The sequence below is a fragment of the Misgurnus anguillicaudatus genome, chromosome 19 (assembly GCF_027580225.2).
Source record: "Misgurnus anguillicaudatus chromosome 19, ASM2758022v2, whole genome shotgun sequence".
NCBI lineage: Eukaryota > Metazoa > Chordata > Actinopteri > Cypriniformes > Cobitidae > Misgurnus > Misgurnus anguillicaudatus.
Genome location: NC_073355.2, coordinates 12,183,990 through 12,205,328, shown reverse-complemented (window position 1 = coordinate 12,205,328; position 21,339 = coordinate 12,183,990). Strand labels below are relative to the sequence as shown.

The following is a 21,339-nucleotide window of genomic DNA, read 5'->3' as shown; positions in this document are numbered from 1 at the left end:
CTAATTCGTATTAATTCATATGGCCACATTTGTACGTTTTTGTACGATTTTGCTTTGACCCATGTGACGTTGGGGTTAGGTGCGGGCCGGGGTTAGGTTTTGTTGTTGTTCTTTTCATGAGAATCGTATGTTTTTGCACGATTAACTTTGTATGAAGTCATACGAATTAGCCAACTTGTAAAATATGTACGAATTCTTGTGAGATCAGGCTGGCCCAGCCTTATGAAAACAATGGATATAGTTTGTTTATCCGGGGTAGCAGCGGAGTTGTGCGTATGTGTTTGTTTAGCGGTGGATTTTGTTGAATTGGGGTGGTCCAGACCGGGTCATGAGTCGCAGGCAGTAAGTAAAACTGCATCAAACGTCTGTTTTGTTGAAAATTGGGCATAAGTGCATATAATGTAAACGACACGAACATGCAATGAATCATACGTTTTCCAGAGATAGTCGGGTAATTTTTTGTGTTTGTACCATAGACTGTAAAAAAAAGATGGACGTATTGTCCGTGATGTCACCCATTGGTTTCTGAAGATCGTTGGCAGTGCGTCATTGCGCATCATTTGCGGATATCCGAAAATGGGTAAAGAGGCGGGATGTGGGTAAAGCTGAGGTGTCTGGTTGCTGAAACCACGCCCGCCTAGCTCGATTCCAGTGACCACAGTGGCTGTTCACCCCTCACTCAAGTGGCCACGCCCTTAATTATGCAGAACTTTAAAGCTTAATATAATTTAAACGGAGGAGTTACTAAAAAATTCACCACTCTCACAGTTGTCATGAAGGGCAAACTTAGCTATACAGACCAAAAACAATTTTTGTACCAGACTGTAAACATATTATTTTCCACTGTAATGTTGGCCATTTTAACATGGAGGTCTATGGGAATTGACTCGCTTTTGGAGCCTGCCTCAAGCGGTCAGTCAGTGAATTGCAGTTTAAGTCACTTCCGTATTGGCTTGATCAGAGAGATGTGAAGGTTGCCCCTTAGTTTGTACGCACTCCATCCATGGTACACCTCCAGGAGCTCGGGCTTATTTAGAAAGAACTGCTAAAGCTAATCTGATCAAACTAAAGACTCTTTGGATATATGAAGAATGTAATACTACTCTATAGGTACTCAAGATTAACATAAGGTAAGCAGAAACAGCGTTTGTTATGTGAGCTTTAAAAGACGTCCTTGTTGGATCTTTATGTGTCAATCTTGGCCATTCAAAGCGGCCATGGATGGTTCCCAGACCTTCAATATGACTTGAACCAACTCCACTGGTAACCTGCACTTTTATGTATCAAACAGAGATGGCGATAGTAGTGCAAAATTATCTTACATTCAAATATAGTGTTTTTTAAGATTTAGATATATTTTCAACAATAATTATATATATTTTTTCTCTCTGTCTGTAGGCAGTTGCCTCACTCCCCTGAGAACCTCATCGCCACCCTTAGCAGCTCTGAAAGAAGAACCATCAACCTGACATGGGCCCAGGCCTTTGACGGCAACAGCCCGCTCATCCGTTACATTCTGGAGGTGTCAGAGAACAGTGAGTCTGCTACCCGTTGCTTTGCTTTTCTTCTTTGAAATCCACCCTCACCATCTCCGTTTCTGACAGACGCTCCTTGGACCATTCTCTTGGCTAACATCGATCCAGAAGCCTCCAGCGTGATTGTCGGAGGTCTCATCCCTGCACGTTCCTACCAGTTTCGCCTGTGTGCGGTCAACGACGTAGGAAAGGGTCAGTTTAGCAGAGAAACGGCACGGTGAGTGAGAGTGTCAAAACTTTGGTGCATTTTATGTTATACAACAGTTATCTCTGGTGTTAATTTTATTGGCCGAGTGGCCGAGTGCTTATATTAAATGTAACAGCACTAGGACGTTTCGCTGTCTGCATCTCTGCGGTTGCCTGTGTTTGTGCCATTCGAGACCAGAATTTGTAAGCAGCGTGGAGTGAATACAAAGAGATTAGCAGAGTTGTGTGATTTTTCGCCTGAAGCGAGTAAGTCACAGTCTGTTAGAGCGTATTTAATGTTTAAAGCTGTGCTCAATGATTTGTACCCTCATAAAAATGTTTATAACAAAGAAATGAAAGAAATGTGCTTTTGAACAATATATGTAATATTAACATGAGGAATCCAGGCTCATAAGTTAAAGTGCAGGTCCCCTCATACTGTAGGTGTTGCCATGTTGAGATCACATGACCACCAGCGATGCCCTCTGGACATTTCATGTGTGGAATACATTTAGCAATTGCTTTGTGTAAAGTTGCATTCATATTAGTATTAGTATGTGAAATATTGCTATATGAGGCAACATTAATAAGAAAAAAAGCTTTTTAAAAATGACTGAGTTTAAAGTGCATCTATTTTATTGCTAAAAACAATGTTATTTTGTATAATACAATGTGTCTGCATGGTTTATGTACGTTGTGATTGGCCTGAAAACCTCTGACGTCAGCCGGAAATGTGACGCTCCAAACCATGTTTAACTCATTCACCGCCAGCCTTTTTGAGAAAAGTTGCCCACCTGCATTTTTGTGATTTTAACAAAATTTTCACAAAATTCCTTGCAGGAAAAATTATTTTCTATAAATATATAAACATACAAATTATATCAAATTAAAGAACACACCCTCTGCTTTCAAACAAGCAATAAACAAACAAACAAACAAACAAAATGGGGAAAAAACGTTTCATTATATATTTACTTTTTCTACTTAATTTAACCACTGAAATATGGATATTTCTCTTCAAAAATACAACATTTTGAGCAAAAAGCTTAAAAAAATGTGTTTTTGTAAAGAAATTTATGTTAGAGATCAGACTCAGAATGACTATCAAACATAAAGAGAGTTCAGTCAGGACCACTTAAGAATACCAAATTATATAATATATTATATATTATAACAAATATCTGAATTTGGCCAAAGGCTGAGGAATCAAGGGGCTTGGTTGTCATACTGCACCTTTAAGATGCATCCTTTGCATGTATCCCCCAGCCTCGCATAACCAACATTTTAGTATGCTACAAATACAATAATTAAAAAGGGGTGCAATGGTTGTGAAAACTGAGATATTGGAGGTGAAGGGGAGGTGGTGGGTGAAATTGTCTGTGCGACAGAGTAGCTACAGAGCGTCTGATTGACTGCTTAAATACTGTTGATTAAAGCAGGTGAGAGTGATTACGCAGCTGAGCGTCAGCTGGAGTAGTTAGCGATCAGTGGTCTGCCTGAACTACGCTTGAATTCCATTTAGTCACTCAAGCTATATTTCAGTCAGGACCACTTAAGAATACCAAATTATATAATATATTATATATTATAACAAATATCTGAATTTGGCCAAAGGCTGAGGAATCAAGGGGCTTGGTTGTCATACTGCACCTTTAAGATGCATCCTTTGCATGTATCCCCCAAACACAACAACGTAGTTGAGTGCATAACTTCTAGAGACTGCTTGTCTCGGAGTACGCGGCTCCTGGCATGTTGGGTAGCATACCTCAAAAGGGAACGCGGTTCCCTGATATTCATCAGATTTGGAACAGGCAGGTTCAGAGGAGAGAAATAAAATGAAGGACAGCTGAGGCTGACATTAGTTAATCATAATTAACGGACCCCCAACACAAGATAACGCGTGCAAGATGTTTCTTACATCTTGGCATTGTTGGAGACTTTTAACGTGACATTCACTCTTCTCAATAAGCAGCTACCGCTGCTTCTGTGGGCTCCACCCCCGACCCAAAGCATTCACAGGCGGTCTAGTCCTTGCGCAGCAGAGCAGAGTCTCTCTCCCAGTTGCAATCAGGGCAGGAGAAGTGGTTATCTATCCGCGTCCAGACGGCATAATCGTGCAAAGCGGGAAGCCGGAGCAGGCGGATCCCGCGATGGCTTACATTAATGGCGAGATATAAATATAAAATGGTCTTTGAATAAAATGAATCACTGTACATAAAATAAATGTACTTGAGGGAGCTGAGCAGCAGCGCATTTAGAACAGACAAACTGTACGAAGCTGACGCGTTAATGGGCTATTTACCTACAAAACAACGTTTCCCATCATTTATCAGTGTATGTTTGAAACTGGACTGTTTGGCCATATAAACATGAACATACACACATTTCGTTTTATGAGAACATAAGCAGATAAACAAACGAGAAAACATTTCCAAGCATTCATGTGTCTTAAAATAACATTTTTGACAGTTCAGAGAGAAAGAGAAACGTGAAATAATGTAGTAAGCCAGTGTAGTAAAAATGCAAATGTGACGTGATGACGTCACTGTTATGCAAATGACGCAATGAAGTAATCTAGCGACATTTAGCGACTTCCAAGCAAGCTTTAGCTACTTTCCATTGAAAATAGTTGGCAACACTGGTTTCTTATGCTTTACATGCTTGTTGAAGATGCGTAGAGCGACTGCCTTCGGGACGTTAAATCAAGTATAAGACACGAAATGCTGTAAAACTATAACTGTCGAATTTTGAGGCAATCAATTAAAACAACATATATACACTGACACTGCAAGGTGACCTGAACGATTTTATATCGAAATGAATTGGAACGAATGACGGACATACTCCTTGCTTGTAGTCACATATTGGTCTAACGTTACTGACCTACTGCTGTAAATACGTAAATGTAAATATGGTAAAACTGCTAAATATTGCATGACATGCTGTTAATAGAACATCCTGCTATACTGTTGATAAGAAAGTTATTGTTTACAGTGACATAGCGATTTTAGACTATTTGAGCGACAAAGATACTAAAGTGAACTTTACCAGTGCGCATACGTGCACAAACTCAAAGCTCACGCACTGAAAGCGCGTTCAAGATCACGGAAACATAAGTTCTTTGGGCTTGACAGGAGATATACGCACAAATTATCTTAATACCTGTACGGAATGGATGTCTTCCGGCACTTCCACAGAGAGTATTGCAACATCTTCCGAATCCGAGCAAGCCATGGTAACGCCGGAAAGGGTAAGGAATAAAATTATATCAATCGCATGAGTACTGCTCAGTCTACAATCTGCTATGCAAATGTCTGTGCGACAGACTCTGTAAAATTGTCTGTGCGACAGACTCGGTGAAATTGTCTGTGCGACAGAGTAGCTACAGAGCGTCTGATTGACTGCTTAAATACTGTTGATTAAAGCAGGTGAGAGTGATTACGCAGCTGAGCGTCAGCTGCAGTAGTTAGCGATCAGTGTTCTGCCTGAACTACGCTTGAATTCCATTTAGTCACTCAAGCTATATTTAAAATAAAACGTTATATTTTTTTAACTTCCGTTTTTGATAAATTCGTTTTGGCGGTATTACACTTTCACTTTGAAATTCGTCCAGAAAGGCATACTTATTAGTTAAATATGAACTCATAAATGACGAGATAACTTGTGTCAATGGCGGTGAATGAGTTAAAAGATTCGAATCCCTCACAATACAATGCTAACAGGAGTTAACTTATAGGCTATGAGTCAAAGCGGGAGGAATTATGATAATGTCGGTCTTGTCTACATCACCAATCCCAGGAAGTAAACTGTTGCCTACAATCCGTGTATTTGTTGTAGTCCAAGAAAAGAGATTTACGTTGGAAATGATAACTCGTGTCATTGTTTACTTTGGGATTTGTACCTACCTTTTGCATATAGTTAACATGTACTAATATACATTTACACACCAAAGGAAATGTAAAGCGTGAATCGGACGATAGTTGCTCTTTAATATACATAATTTTAAAGGTGCAGTGTGTAGATGTTTAGCGGCATCTAGTGGTGAGCTTGCGAATTGCAACCAACAGCTGAGTCCACAGCTAACCCCACTCCTCACAACGTAGTGACGAAACATGTTCTGGTTTGTCCAGCAGTTTGTCCGTTTAGGGCTACTGTAAAAAAAACATGGTGGCGTAAAACGGTCACTTTCGTTTAAGGGGACTCGCGGTGTATATAGATAAAAACTACTCAAGGTAAAAAAAACTTATAAGTTAATTCTGTAAGGTCTTTAAACACCACTGATAATATAGGTATGCATATTATATTGCATCTCTGTCAAGAGATCCTCCTAAATGTTACACAGTGCACCTTTAAATCGTGTTTTTAGACTGGTGAGAAATCACTGTGTGAGTGGGTGATGTTTATTTATTTTATTTTTAGTTACAAGAAAAATTTTATCAGGGCATCCAGCAGTACTAGTCCAACAATACAGCAACCTACAGGGTTAAAATTGCTTTCAGTGTAAATGTCACCAACTCGGATTAATACAGAAAAGAGCTGTAATCGTTCACATGACGCTGGGTTGGGACACATGTGAGGCTCTAAGAGAATCACTGTTGACAAAGTGTTCGATTTCTTAAGGGAGTGAACACGCTTTAGGAAATATTAGTAGGGCAGACGTGTCCGTGAGAATCACACTTAAGCGCAGATGAATGCCCACAAAGGCTCAGTGAATGCGGAAAGGCTTTTGTGCCGCAGACCCGCATCCCTCCTGTGGGAGTCGGTGCATTATTCAGCTGAATCTGCGGCCGCAGCGTGCAGTACAACTGAACACAGAGAGACTTTAGCAGCTTTTGTAAGAGTGCTCCCTACTCGGCATACTACAGCATGACATAGAAGCACCGAGTGACTTGCGCTTTCAAATGCACTGATCCCACGAGAACTTCTCTGACGTCTGCGATCCTGACTCAAAGATGGCCCAAAACTGAGAAAAATGCAATAATGTGATGTGTTCACGCATTAATATTCATAATCTTCTCGCGTCTGAGGAATCCCGCCAAGAAGGAAGCAGCCGCTCACAGAAATGTGATCCTCGTAATCTGATTGAACAGTTAGATTTTTTCGGAGCAGCCGGAGACTGTAGCGTTACAGCGGGAATGATTGAAAACGGAACGTCGAGCTCAATGTTTGGGGCTGAGATCTGTAAGCGGAAGGGAAGTAAACAGACTTTGTCAGTCTGCAACATCCCGTGCATGCACAGCTGTTGCAAATCAATAATCTGCCACCCAGGATACTGAACGGGTGTACAAGAAAAGACTGGGGAAATAATGAACAAAAAAAATCTGTTGCTGATGCAATGCCCTGTCAAGACCAACACTTCTTGAAGGTGAAAATGAAAAACACACAATCGTGGGAATAGTGTGGGCTTCTCCGAACCAGTGTTTAGTGTAGTCCACCTCATCGATAAGGCTCGAGTAAACTTTCATGAACACTAAACTTGAAATTTGTTCTTTATAACTCATAATGTATACATTTACAATTATGCAATTTACAGATGCTTTTATATCATAATCATATATTCATATATCATATTTTTATAATTTTCCTTAAAATTTCACTTTTTCCATGTTTAAGCAGTGGTGTAATCTATAGCCTTATTCGAACGGGATTATTTTTTTCTGGGGTAGATTGAGTAATGTAATTTTACCACAGTACGTCTGTAATATTGATGGTCAATTCGCACAGGATTAGAAATCTCAGTAAAACATTCAGAAGTGGGAGCGGTAACTCGATTATTTTTATTTGAAGTCTGTTGCGTGGTGTGCAGGAACTGACTTGCCACTGACTTGTTCCACCACCTAGAAAGCAAGCAGTGTTGGGAACGTTACTTTAAAAAACATTATTATAAAAGTAACTAATTACCAGGGGAAATAATTATTGCGTTACTTAAATATTTCAAATAACTTGGATGCCCCAAATATTAAATATGTTAAATTGCTAAAATGGATACTAAAGAGAAAACACAAATTTTATGGCAGCATGTGACGATGTGAGGTGCTTTATTAGATCAGAATTAACTACTTGCCACAGACGTGAAGATTTTTTTTTCTTTCTGGGCATAAGTTGCACATTACACAAACATTCTTGCCTTTCACCTCAACAATGGAAAAGAAGTGCTTATTATACTTCGTGTTTGCGACTGCTACCTTTATGCTCGTTGTATTTGCCATCACCCTGTCGCCGGTGTGTTCGGAGTGATTGCTGCGCGATGACCGGGCTGCATGTGCTTTGAGATGGGGCACAGCAGCAGCACTGTGCTCGCGTGTTTTCATGTCAGTCTACAAAAGTCGCCAACCACGCCAGAAAAGACAGCTAGATTTGTCCTAGTTGCTTTTTTTAAAATAAAGTCGCTAAAGTGATAGAAATTTGCTAAATCTAGCGACAAATGGATTAAGTTACACAGACTTTTTTTACACTGTTCGGAGTCGGACTGTGCGTGTGTGAACTCTGCCTCTGGTTGGCTAACGATGGAAATTAAGCCAATCATCATCAGCTTTGTGGTTCTCCCACCCCCTCTAACACACACACACCAATCATCATCAGTTATGTTTCTCCCAACACACACACAAGAGAAAAAGAGAGAGAGAGAGCGAGCCTACACGGTTGAAAATCACTTCAGTGAGATCAATTTTAGTAACGCGCAGCATTTTAATGTCAGTAATGATAACGGCGTTACAACGGCGGAAACAGTAATTTATTTGATTACTCGTTACTGAAAAAAATAACGCCGTTAGTAACGCCGATTACTTATAAATCCGTTATTCCCATCACTGAAAGCAAGTGAATGCTTCTTTAAGTGCTTCTATATTTAAAAATTACAAGAAATTACGAAATTTACGTGTATATTTACAGCTGGTCTATTCGCACGGGATTAGTATCACCAAAGGTAATTTGGTGATACCGTAATTTGCCGTAATCTTTACTGACATTGTCCGTAATTACTGACATGGAGCATTCGGACGGGACTGAAGTCACTCAGAGGCTCTGATAAAAATTGCTTTACCCCTATGTAAAACTAATCTCGTCCGAATAGTACTTATGTGATACGCAGGTTTACGCTGTTACCCACTAGGAAAGGTCAAGGATTTCCGTATACGCACCTAGAATAGGGTGTGGATGCGTGACAGCATCTTTTTGTGTCACATTTCACACTTTCATTCATACATTTAGATGTGAAGCACTGACCATTAGCACGCTTCACTTGCTACTTTGGCGGGTTGAACCTAATATACAGTAGGCTATATTTGGCTACAGTTATTTTGTTATTGTTGCAGGCTAAAATCCATGATCTTGCTGAACGTTTTCTTAAAAAATGCGATGGAATATGCCGGATATTTATGCAATTTTATGCGATGAAATTGCAGGAACTTATTACGTCACTTCCTAACGTTCCCATGACAACAGGGGACATGGCTGCTGCGCATGTGTGAAGTAAATGCAACACTTTTCAACTTTCTGCTAAGACATATATGACTTTTTTTCTATGAAAATGCGGGGTTTATGAAATCATGCAAGCTCGCATATTTTGCGAGCAGAAATTGCGAAAGTGCGGCGTATTTAAAAAATGCTTCCGCCACATAAATATGGTGACTTTGGCTGATTATGCATTGAATCATGCGATCGCATAATCATGTTTTTCTGGAGGGACTGATGAAATCAAATTACAGAGGTGGCTGGAAAGTGACTGAAGAGCAGGCGCCACAAGAACCGACAGGTGAATGACATCAAAGTACCGCGAGAGCGATTCAAGAAGTCACACGAAGAGGTATGCTTCGAATTGCTCTTGCGATACTTTGACATCATTCACTAAACGGTCTGCGGGGTACCAAAGTCAAACCTGCACACAGTGTGTAGCTCACACGACACTGTAAACAAACAGTCCGTGTGGAGAAGTGAACGAGAGGAGCAGTGCTGGAACATAAAATCCGGTTAGTGGTGCTTATGGGGTGTCGCGCTGGGACGAGATAAGAGAGAGAGGGAAAGATCACAGTACACAGTACTCACTACTAAACTCTAGACTGCACCACTGTGTTTAAGTGCTATAATTGGGTACCCAGTGCTTCTATCAACCTATAAAAAGTGAAAAAGAACAACCCAGTAACTTGGTTTTTTAAAACCATTCTCTGCAAGCACATGAAAATTAGGTCATTCGGATTTCGGCTGTTTTGTGAGGTAGCAAGCCTAATTACAATAATACCACCCCTTAATCTGCACTATTCTGAGCTAAAACTTTACTTTGGGGACACCACAAACTTATTTCACATCTTAAGAAAATTTCATAATATGTCCCCTTTAAGTTTACTAAAATTGCCACTATTACAATGATTCATTTTTAATGTAAAAATAATATTTTTTGGGTGTAAAAACAAACCCACTAGGTGAAGCAAATAAATGATAAATGCCTCAATGACAAAACAAGCTTCAAACAAACTTATTTTTAACATAAAAATAGATGTAGTGCATATTTTTTGAGTCAGGAAAAATTTGTGTTTTAACTAAAAAATGTCAGATAGTACAAACAATCATTGTCTATTTGCTAGAAAAGTTTTAATGTGCTCCCTGTATTGCTGGTTGTTTGTTTACTTGATAGTGGCATTTAAAGGACTAGCGGAAGATTTTCTTTTTCTGGGTGGATCATCAAGACTATTGGTCATCCCAGATGTCAATCATTCTGGTGATATGTTTACATAAGACCGTCGTACGTGCTCGTCCCTAGGTTAATATCATGTTTACTGTTTATACTTGTTAACTTCTTAATAAAAAGCCCGTGGTGTTTGTTTAAAGCTGGTCATCAGGCGGTAAGTGAAACTGCTTCAAATGTCTGTGTTATGTTGGAAATTGGCGTGCAAGTGACACAAACATGTAGTGAATCATAAGTTATCCGGAGAAAGAGACATAAAATAAAGACTGAGAGATATGAAGGATGTCTATAGGTACTCAAGATTAAAATGAGATGAGCAGAAACAGCGTGTTCAATGTTCAGTATTTCAGAGAAATCTAAAAAATGTTCATTCAGCCTTAAGGATCACTTGAAGTCCTCTGGATGATGTAATATCATGTTTACTGTTTATACTTGTTAACTTCTTAATAAAAAGCCCATGGTTGTTGTTGCACCACTCTGGCATTTGAAAACATCCAAATTGTTGAAAGTTTTCCAATTATGCAAATTATGCGACATCCCAGCAGCTGCTGATATTTGTGAAATGTGATTTATTGGAAAGGTTTTGAACATAAAATAATGTCAAAGTATGTTGATTTGAATTTTTTAATCATTTAAACACTATTTAGTTATGTGTTTAACCTTAAACTGCTTATTTGTACTGACAGTCGCCCTGCCTGCCATTTTACAAATTTGAAATACCAAAACATAAATAAATATATAATATTTTAAAAATACTGAATTTTTTTTATAGAACACCCTTAAGAAAATTAACCCTGTTTTTTGTGGTAAAAGTGTAGTAATCATAGTTTTTTGGTGTATTGATTATATGTGTATATGTGTTGATTATCTGTCAACTGCTGAAACAATATATTTAAGTGGTTTTATGAAATATGTACACGTTGCAAAGTTTATTTTAATACAGTCTCTTCACTGTTACAACCGTCCCAGTGTACAGGGACGGTTGTAACATGTCTAAAATATACATAATGAATCAATCATATACTCAAAGTAGAAAATATTATTTATTATTAACGGGGCGTTACAACCGTCCCAGTATCGCCAACCATGCTTTTATCTCATGTGAGCTAGCTTGACTGCTAGTTTGACATCTATTTTTAGCAGAACAGTGATTCTAATAATACTTGTTTGATAGATATTAACAGCCTCCAAAAAAGTACATTAGTAAGAAAAGTATTTTTTTTACCTCAAAAACAATCTTTAGTAAATATCTCCAGAAAGATTCAAATGTGGCTCCCGTTATGGCAAGAAACTAACTGAGCATGTGCACAGTGTGTGTCATCACTCTAGGTCATTTCTGATTGGAGGAATTCAAGGTGTTACCACCGTCCCCTGTTACAACTGTCCCTGATCTTCCCTACTATTAGCAAAACCATGGTTTTACTATAGTAACCATGGTTAAACCTGATAAGGATCACTGTGCCGTACACGGCACAGCCCCTCCCTTGCATGTGAGGCTGCATAAACGCCATTGTAACTTTGAAGCATTAAATCCTCAAAATATACGGTCATGCGGCCCATCGTTTGAAAGCTTAGACTCTCGGGATTCCATTAAGCGCACACACACAAAAAATAATATGATTTATAGTGGTCATAAAACTGTAATCTGGTTGTTAGTTACCTGAACCGGGCGACACCGATTTACTTACCTTCAAAATCTTCCCTTTATCCGCTTCGGTGAAATTGTCCAAAACAAATTGTCCATTAATCCCCAAAAGTCCAAGGAAATGGAATATACAAAGCCTTTTAATCTAAAACAATTTGTTCGCCTCACAATCTTGACGTTTCTGACCGAATTATGATATAAATAGTGTAAACAATTAGTTCACTACAGGACATTCGTTTGAATCTCACTTTTCATTCATGATTTATAATGAATATATTCAGATGTCACGTTTATTGTGCAACATCTGAGGAACAAATACGCCCCCTTGTGAGATTTCAGCCTTTCCATAAGAGGCTACCTATGGTTTTTTATAACAATGGTTGTCAGAACCATGGTTATTATGTGGTAACCATGGTTTTATTACAGTAACCATGTTTTTTTAATTTGTTAATTTTCGTAAGGATATATATAGGTTTTATAGAATAAAGTGACACATTTTATAAATGTATCAAGTAATTTATTAACTAAATAAAGTTCCTGGACTCAAAAATATGCATGTCATGTCATTGACCCACACTCTAAAAATAGCTGGGTTGTGTTTAACCCATAATGGGTAATATTGGGTTATATTGGACAGAACATAGGCTGGGTTAAAATTAGTCTCAGCCTCAGACGTCACGCCAACAGAATGTTGGCTGAATGTCTGATGTTTATCGTACACTTTCCTGGAAACCCTGTGGGAATGTCGAAGTCGTCTTTTGATTGGTTGAAATAAACCAGATTTCCACGAGATGCGAGTGTCGCGATTAGTTACGGTCCCTGGAAAACAATGACGTCCATTGAGGACGTGGATAATAATGACCAGTTATCATGATCAGCTAAATATGCAAAGTTTGCGGCATAGACTGTAGAAGAGATATGCTTCAAACTGATGTTTAACGGAAGCGTCTCATTGGTGTTGCTGTTGATGAAGTGCACAACGTTGTTCTATGGTGAGTAATGTTGTTTATTTAGATGCTATTCTGTTGCTGCTGGTTATTTCAATAACTGACTCGTTGCCAGCCGGCTCATTATTGTGGGGAGTCCGAAACATGACGGTAGATGAAACAAACTGTGATTGGTTGTTTGACATGTCGGTCAAACAGCTTGTGGGCGGGCTTTGTTCAGAAAAAGCAGCGGAAAACACTACGGTTAAAATTGACTTGTTGAAATGTTGGGTTGCTGTAAAGCAACCATGGGTTAAAATAACCCACCAGTGGGGTAAAACAACCCAACATTGGATCAATTTTAACCCAGCGGTGTGTTCTGTCCAACAACCCAGCCATTTTTGCGTTTAGATTGACATTGGTGTTCTGCTACAAATGTCAAATGCACAAACTAACAAATTGTACGCCTACAGTTTTCTTAACAACCGAATGTGTTAGTCAGTAATTACAAAAAGCAAACAAAACACTTTAATTGTTTCATTTAATTGTTTCACTAATACCTTGACAGCTCTGTTATTTTATTTAAAAGTCGTAATTTCTGTTTTATAGGCTTAACCAAACAAAATCGAAATCTCTCCAAGTACCCTCTAATGAAACCTGTTTAGGTGCCCTCTGGGTTACGCGTTGTCCTGCTGTAAACCCTTTATTGTGACTAAAGGTCTGATTTAAGTGAACTCGCAGTCCTTATGGAGCTCATAATTCGACTGCTAATGTAGCACGTTCATTAGTGCCTGCGAGAAAGTCCCATCCATTCATTCCCACAGACTCTGAGCTCAACTAACACTGTGTATTCTCTCATCTAACCCCTTTTTGTAACTTCCGTATGTGCAGATCAAAAGAGATACCGTCTGATTATATTCAGACAGGGAACCCGCAGAGGCGAGGGTGACATAGCACGCGAAACGCTTACTTTGATCCCAAAACGTTGTGCTTTATCTCAGCTGTGGAACTGTGGCTCGTACGTAGCAGATATCAAGATGTCAAACGAAACAGAATTGAGGAGAGTTGTGCCGGATTTTTTTTACTTTGTGGCATCTATGATCATTTGCAAGCTGAGAGCGAGCTCGTATCTCGAGGGCTCCTGCCCGGCCAGCGCTCCGACTGCTTACGAGTAATCTGGGCTTTAATCGTTACTCACTGCCAACCCGTGTTTTGCAACGACACGCATCCGTGCAGTACGGACGGATGTAATATTCATCTTTCAGTGATTAGGACATTCAATATTTACAGCCAATGAGATTCAGCTCTCTCTGACTTTCTATTACATTTTATTTGGGTCTCTCTCTATTAGATGAAGAGGAATATTATTCAACAGAAAAGAGGAGAAATCGTATCTCTTCGTCTATGCTACTTTACTGTTCTTAGTTGGTTTTAGTAGCACTTTTCGGCGTATCTAAAATGTTCCTTTCAGCACGTCTGTTCTTATTTCGCTCTTAATCTCTTTCATCGTCTCCTCATTCCCTTGTTTCAGAGTATCATTACCCGAGGAGCCACCAAGCGCACCTCCTCAGACAGTTATAGCCAGTGGGCGAACCAACCAGTCCATTATGATCCAATGGCAGCCACCTCCCGAGAGCCATCAAAACGGACCCCTACAAGGCTACATAATCAGGTGAGAGGGCCCAGGGACCTACAGTGTAAACTGGGTCATGTCCCATCTGAACCCATAGTGTCCAGTCAGCAAGAGATCCTACATTAGTTCTTTCTAATTTGAAAAAAGTTATGGTACACTTGTTCCAATATATTTTCTAGGTACTGCCTGTCTGGATTGCCAGTGGACTGTCAAATGAAGAACATCACCAACCCAGACCAAACAAATCTTCTGCTGGAGGACCTCATCATTTGGACAAACTATGAGATTGAGGTGGCTGCGTACAACGGGGCAGGCCAGGGCGTCTACAGCCCCAAAGTCACCGAATGGACACTGCAGGGCGGTGAGGATATATTGATTGCTTGAAATATTCAATACTGTCTCAATGTTGAATACAATCGCTGACACAATTTCACACATTCTGTTAATGTGATTATATGGTTTAGTCCAGCATAAACCAGCCTGAACTCCATGCTGGTCTAAACCTGCTTGTTGTTTCAGCAGGGTCTTATTCAGTCTTTTCATCCCCGCTTTGATTTCTCCCACCATCTCACTCCCTGATCAAATTTCTTTTCAAGTGCCCACGGTCCCACCAGGGAACGTCCAGGCGGAGGCTGTCAACTCCACAACAGTCCGTTTCACATGGAGTGCCCCAAGTCCACAGTTCATCAATGGCATCAACCAAGGATACAAGGTGAATGTCCATCCACTGCCCTCTAGTGGTCAAGCGCGGGACTGCGGCGTAACTTTAATAAAAATTGTTTCATTACTTCCAATATATGTCACGCTGAGACAGCAGCGGGATTCACATTGGCTTGTGCTAAGTGATAGTGGTCACATCTGTCCCTTTTTCCCTTTAGCTGTTGGCATGGGAACCAGGCCACGAGGAAGATGTTACCTTGGTTACGGTGAGACCCAATTTTCAAGACAGCGTCCATGTGGGTTACATCACGGGGCTGAAAAAGTTCACAGAGTACTTCACCAGTGTGCTGTGCTTCACCACGCCGGGGGACGGACCTCGCAGTACCGCGCAGCGCATACGTACCCACGAAGACAGTGAGTGACTTATTAACACGCTATATTTATCTTCACCTGTGTTCAGACCCTCAAGTCACAAATTTCTGAGACACAGGACTCTTTTACTACCGTTATTTTATAAAGGGGTCAACTGTGTTTTATTATTATTTTATAGTGTTATATTATATGTCGATTATTATGTTCACTACCGGTTGCTAATTAAATAAATTGTGTTACTTGCAGTTTGCGGGATTCTTGTTTAGTCCAAAGTTGGCACATAAACCAGAATTGATATGACAGGACATCCATAAAAAAATAAGCTATCAATAAGCAATCAATTTTTCTTTGACGTTGGGATCCTTCAGAAGCCTTTCAAAGATGCTTGCTTTCCACAGTTAACAACAGTCTGACATTGCAATCTTACTGTTATTACAATCTTATGATTGTAAAAAACTCCTTCAGATTCACTTTGGTCACTCCTCAGATTCAACGCTTGTGAGCCAATGACATAATGATGTGTTGGATGATGTGTGGCAGGTCATATGAAAATGAACCTATATTGTGATGTCATACTTACAGCTATTTTACATTTGTTTATTTGCGGACAACAATGCTTTTGTTATTGATAAGGAAGGCGTTATGAAACTCACAGGATGTATTAATGATCCTCTTATATGTCAAAAAATAAATGAAAATTTGATTCCTTAATGCATGACCCCTTTAAATATCAGCATTTCAGGTCTGAAATGAATCAGAGATACCACAAAATACACAAATATACCAATGACATCCTCAGAGCATGACTCGATACTTTATGTATATTCAAATTAATGTCATGACAAAAGTAAATCACTGTAAATTCATTGCTGCACTTAAATGTTTAAGTTTAAACAACTTGTATTAATAATCATTTAAACCTACAGTAGTTAGTTGCTATAAATTATAAAAAATAAAGTTGTAAGATCTAAAGCCTATTCACCTTTATTTTTAAAATTATGCCAACTCCTCACTAGTTTAAAAAAGTTTAAATTAAATGTTTATTCAAGTTGTTTAAATTTAAAAATGTAAGTGCAACAATTAATTTTTTACAGTGTATTTAGTAGATAGCTAGCAACAGCAGATAAAATGGCTTGTTTATTTCATGCATGTGTAATATGCAAAATATGGTAATTTTGTCAACACTGTCAGATGTCAACACGGGAACATTTAAAATCATCCTATCCATTTATTTCAGTAATTAACTCAAGTGAATGCAAGTTTTGTCAATATTTATAATGAATAGGTGACACATTATTTTTGTGTCTGACAGTGTTGACATATATTGAGTTACAAGGAAAAAACATCAGATTGGATTAGTTTATTCCAGAATATTCCTTACTTAAAGGAATGCTCCACTTTCATGAAAAAATCCAGATAATTTACTCACCCCCATGTCATCCAAATTGTTTATGTCTTTCTATTTTTGTCCATATAGTATAATTATAATTTTAATGCAGTTTCAAAGGGCTCTAAACGATCCCAAAAAAACTAGCTGTGTGATGCGCCAACTCGACCTTACATATTATGTAATCACGTAGAACGGTCAAGGGTTACATATGTGAAACGCACACTTGCAGACCATTTTAAACAATAAACTGACACAAAGACATAAAAGGATTAGTCCATTTTCTTAAAAAAATCCAGATGGTTTGCACACCACCATGTCATCCAGGGTGTTGATGTCTTTCTTTGTTCGGTCGGGAAGAGATTGTGTTTTTTTTTTTTGTTGAGGAAAACATTCCAGGATTTTTCTAATTTTAATAGATTTTAATGGACCCCAACACTCAACAGCCCCAATGCAGTTTAAAATTGCAGTTTCAAAGGACTCCAAACGATTTCAAATGAGGCACAAGGGTCTTATCTAGCGAAACAATTGTCATTTTTGGCAAGAAAAATATTCAATGTTAAACCACAACTTCTCGTCTTCCTCCGGTCCTGTGACACGAGACCTCACGTAGTAAGTCATCATGTCAAGAGGTCACGGATGATGTATGCGAAACTACGCCCCAGTGTTTACAAGTGTCAAGAAAGAGGACCGTTCCGACGTTGTTGTATGTTGAATGATACTAATTAATGTCTTTGTGTCAGTTTATTGTTTAAAATGGTCTGCAAATGTGCGTTTCATATATGTAACAGGTGACCTTTCCACGGCATTTCACGCAATTACGTGAGGTCGTGCTGGCGCGTCACACAGCCGGATGAAGACAAGAAGTTGTGGTTTAAAAGTGCATATTTTGATTTTTCTTGACAAAAATGACAATCTTTTCGCTACATAAGACCCTTATGCCTCGTTTGAGTTCGTTTAGAGTCCTTTGAAACTGCAATTTTAATCTGCATTTAAACTGTTATGTGTTGGGGTCCATTAAGGTCCATTAAATGAGAAAAATCCTGGAATGTTTTCCTCAAAAAACATAATTTCTTCTCGACTGAACAAAGAAAGACGTCAACATTTTAGATGACATGGTGGTGAGATGTCATGTGTGATCTGTCGAAGTGATTACGTACGTGAGGTCACACTGGGGCATCACACGGCTAGTGCAGATGAGAAGTTGTGGTTTAAAAGTATTTTTTTGTTGGGGGGGTAAAATTGACAATGTTTTTGCTAGATCAGACCCTTATGCCTTGGTTGGGATCGTTTAGAGCTCTTTAAAGCTGCAATGAAAATGCAATTTTAAACTGCATTGAAATTGCAAACTGTTGAGGTTCACTACAGTCCACTAAATGGAGAAAAATCCTAAAATGTTTTCCTCAAAAATCATCATTTCTTCTCGACTGAAAAAAGAAAGACATAAACATCTTGGATGGGGGTGTGTAAATTATCTGATTTTTTTTTAAAAGTGTAGTAATCCTTTGAAGGTCCACTGTGTAAATTTTTGTGGAATTTAGTGGTAAGACGTCGCTTTCCACAGCTCACCTCTCCCATTCGAAATGCATAGAGAAGCTACAGTAGTTGCCTCAGGACAAACATGTCGTTGTCTGAGACAACATAGTGACGAAACGTCCTCTGTATAGCAGTTTGTCCATTTAGGGCTACTGTAGAAACATGACGTCGACTTCCATGTAAGGGCACCTGCAGTGTATGTAGATAAAAACGGCTCAATCTAACCAATACAGTTCATTCTGTAAGATCTTTATACACCAATGATAATCTAGCTATGTTTATTATATTGCATTTCTGTCAAGAGATCTTAAACAATGCACCTTTAAAAACAACCAAGAGTCATTGGGATTTCTTGGGTCTGATATTAATCTTGTTGCATGTTTGTTCAGCCCCAGGACCTGTAGGTCACCTAAGCTTTACCGAAATCCTGGACACATCTCTCAAAGTGAGCTGGAAGGACCCACCTGAAAAGAACGGGATCCTCACAGGGTATCGTATTTCCTGGGAGGAATTTAACAGGACAAACACACGGGTCACACACTACCTACCGAACGTGACGCAGGCGTACAGGGTCACCGGCCTGACCGCCCTCACTACCTACACCATTCAGGTGGCCGGGATGACCTCTAAAGGTCAAGGTCAGCTGTCGTCATCTACCATTTCCTCTGGTGTGCCGCCAGGTAGGTTCACCAAGTTGGTTAGCTGCTCTAGAAGCAAAGTCTTTTAAACGGGACATGTCTTGAAAATCTGACTTTTCCCATGTTTAAATGCTATAATTGGGTTCCCAGTGCTTCTATCAACCTAGAAAATGTAAAAAAGATCAACCCAGTAACTTAGTTTTGGTAAACCATTCTCTGCAAGCACGTGAAAAAATAGGTCATTGAAATTTGGCTCCCCCTGTGATGTCAGAAGGGGATAATACCACTGCATCTGCATTATCCAACCACAGCACTGCCATTTATAGTGCAGGGATGAGCTCATTTGCATTTTAAAGGACACACCCAAAAATGGCACATTTTTGCTTATACCTACAAAGTGGCAATTTTAACATGTTATAATAAATAATCTATATGATATTTTAAGCTAAAACTTCACATACATGCTCTGGGGACACCATCTTAAAAAAGTCTTGTGAAATGTCCCCTTTAAATGTAAGATGGTCTGAAGCAGGGGTCTCAAACTCAAACTGGCTTGGGGCCATTTCTAAGACAGACATTTTATCGGGGGGCCGCAAAGCTATTTTAATGTTAAAAAAGTACTATAGTTCTGTAAATGTCATGTTTGTTTTCTATTATTTAATGTATAATACTTGAAAATATACAAGCAGTGGTTTTATCTTTTTAAAATACATTATTCTATAAAATTAAGTAAATCTTTTCTTAACCTTATCTTAAATAACTAAGACCTATTAAAACCTTGCACTAAACTAACACATTTAATTCCTGTATAGATTTATAAACTATTATAAAAAAAATTACCACCAGTAAGCGTTTCTGTTTTGATTTATTTTGGATTGTTTTCAGTCATAGTATTGACTTCATGTTCTTTGTTATTTCAGTTTTAATGAATTTTCTATTATTTATGTGGAAAAATATGAATAAGTGAAAGTGATCCTAAAACTTTTGAATGGGTAGTCAATGTTACATAAGCTAGTTGGACAGAAAAAATAATAATACTGCTCTGTGTAATTGAATAGTAAGCTACATAATAATATATTAGACTTCATTATATATCAGTATACATACTTTTATCTTCTGTACATTTCTCCACATCGTTTCTCTTTTCTTAACCTGGGCACTTTGATGGCTCTTTTCTTATCTGTAGTTTAAAGTGTGTTGCATTACATCTCTACCGCTCTGCCTCCCTACCTATGCGGTGTCTCCATTAGAAGCTGTAACTTGATGTGAACTAACCCACCACAGCTCGATCTTCTCTCAGTAACAGCTGATATCCACTCGGAAGTAACAAATCTTCTCCAGACAAACGCTACAAAGTCCCGACCAGATTAACTGATCGCATGATTACAACGTTATGATTGACGCGAGGTTCAGTTGAGGAATTAAAATCCGATCGTGCATTCCGTTATGCTCGACATCACGGAGCGCGTGGTTCATGGCTGCGTAGCAACGGGTGACGCGACCCACGTCACGGAGCGCAACTTCCGCTCCCGAGCACTTTGGAAATTAATGCTTTGACTCGTTTTAACGCGTAGTTAGACGCGACATGTGAACGATCCCTTAAACGTTTAAATCAAAAATCAAACAAATATAAAACAAAGTGAATAAAAATCTTTCTGCGGGCCAGAGTATGTGCTATTTTTGGAAGGTGACGCGGGCCGCAGAGAGGGGGCGGGCGGGCCGCAAATGGCCCGCGGGCCGGGAGTTTGAGACCACTGGTCTGAAGAGACCATTTTATATTTTAGCTGTTTGATTTTTATGCCTAATGCTTACTATTTTTAATGCTTATTTATCATGTATTTTACAAGCTTTGGTCACTACTTATATTTATGCTGCTATTTACTGGTAACTATTTACTGTTTGACTATATGTTTGTGGGTATGTGTCTGTGGGTGTGTGTGTGTGGGTGTGTCTGTGTGTCTGTGTGTGTGTGTGTTGGATCATGTGGATCATGCTGAGTTGTGGGACTGTACATGCACTGATGCTCAAAACAAATGAAGTTCCTAACGGATAAATAAAGTTCATTGAATTGAATTGAAAAGAGGCAGCAGGGTTGCGCGTTATACGGGATGTTAGCTTTTAACAGTTTGGCCTTATTAACC

The 21,339-nt window shown here is 39.0% G+C and overlaps 1 protein-coding gene across 6 annotated transcripts in view; it reads left to right on the top strand.

Moving 5' to 3' along the window:
- The window catches only part of sdk2a (sidekick cell adhesion molecule 2a), a 252,076-nt gene that overhangs the window by 173,788 nt on the left and 56,949 nt on the right, over positions 1 to 21,339 (top strand). For all 6 annotated transcript variants that reach the window (XM_073856927.1, XM_073856926.1, XM_073856925.1 and 3 more), the window contains exons 14-20: positions 1,399 to 1,535; positions 1,605 to 1,752; positions 14,504 to 14,644; positions 14,785 to 14,966; positions 15,202 to 15,317; positions 15,484 to 15,679; positions 18,950 to 19,240. In XM_073856927.1, the coding sequence (XP_073713028.1) occupies positions 1,399 to 1,535; positions 1,605 to 1,752; positions 14,504 to 14,644; positions 14,785 to 14,966; positions 15,202 to 15,317; positions 15,484 to 15,679; positions 18,950 to 19,240 (1,211 nt within the window). The remainder of the gene's footprint in view (positions 1 to 1,398; positions 1,536 to 1,604; positions 1,753 to 14,503; positions 14,645 to 14,784; positions 14,967 to 15,201; positions 15,318 to 15,483; positions 15,680 to 18,949; positions 19,241 to 21,339) is intronic.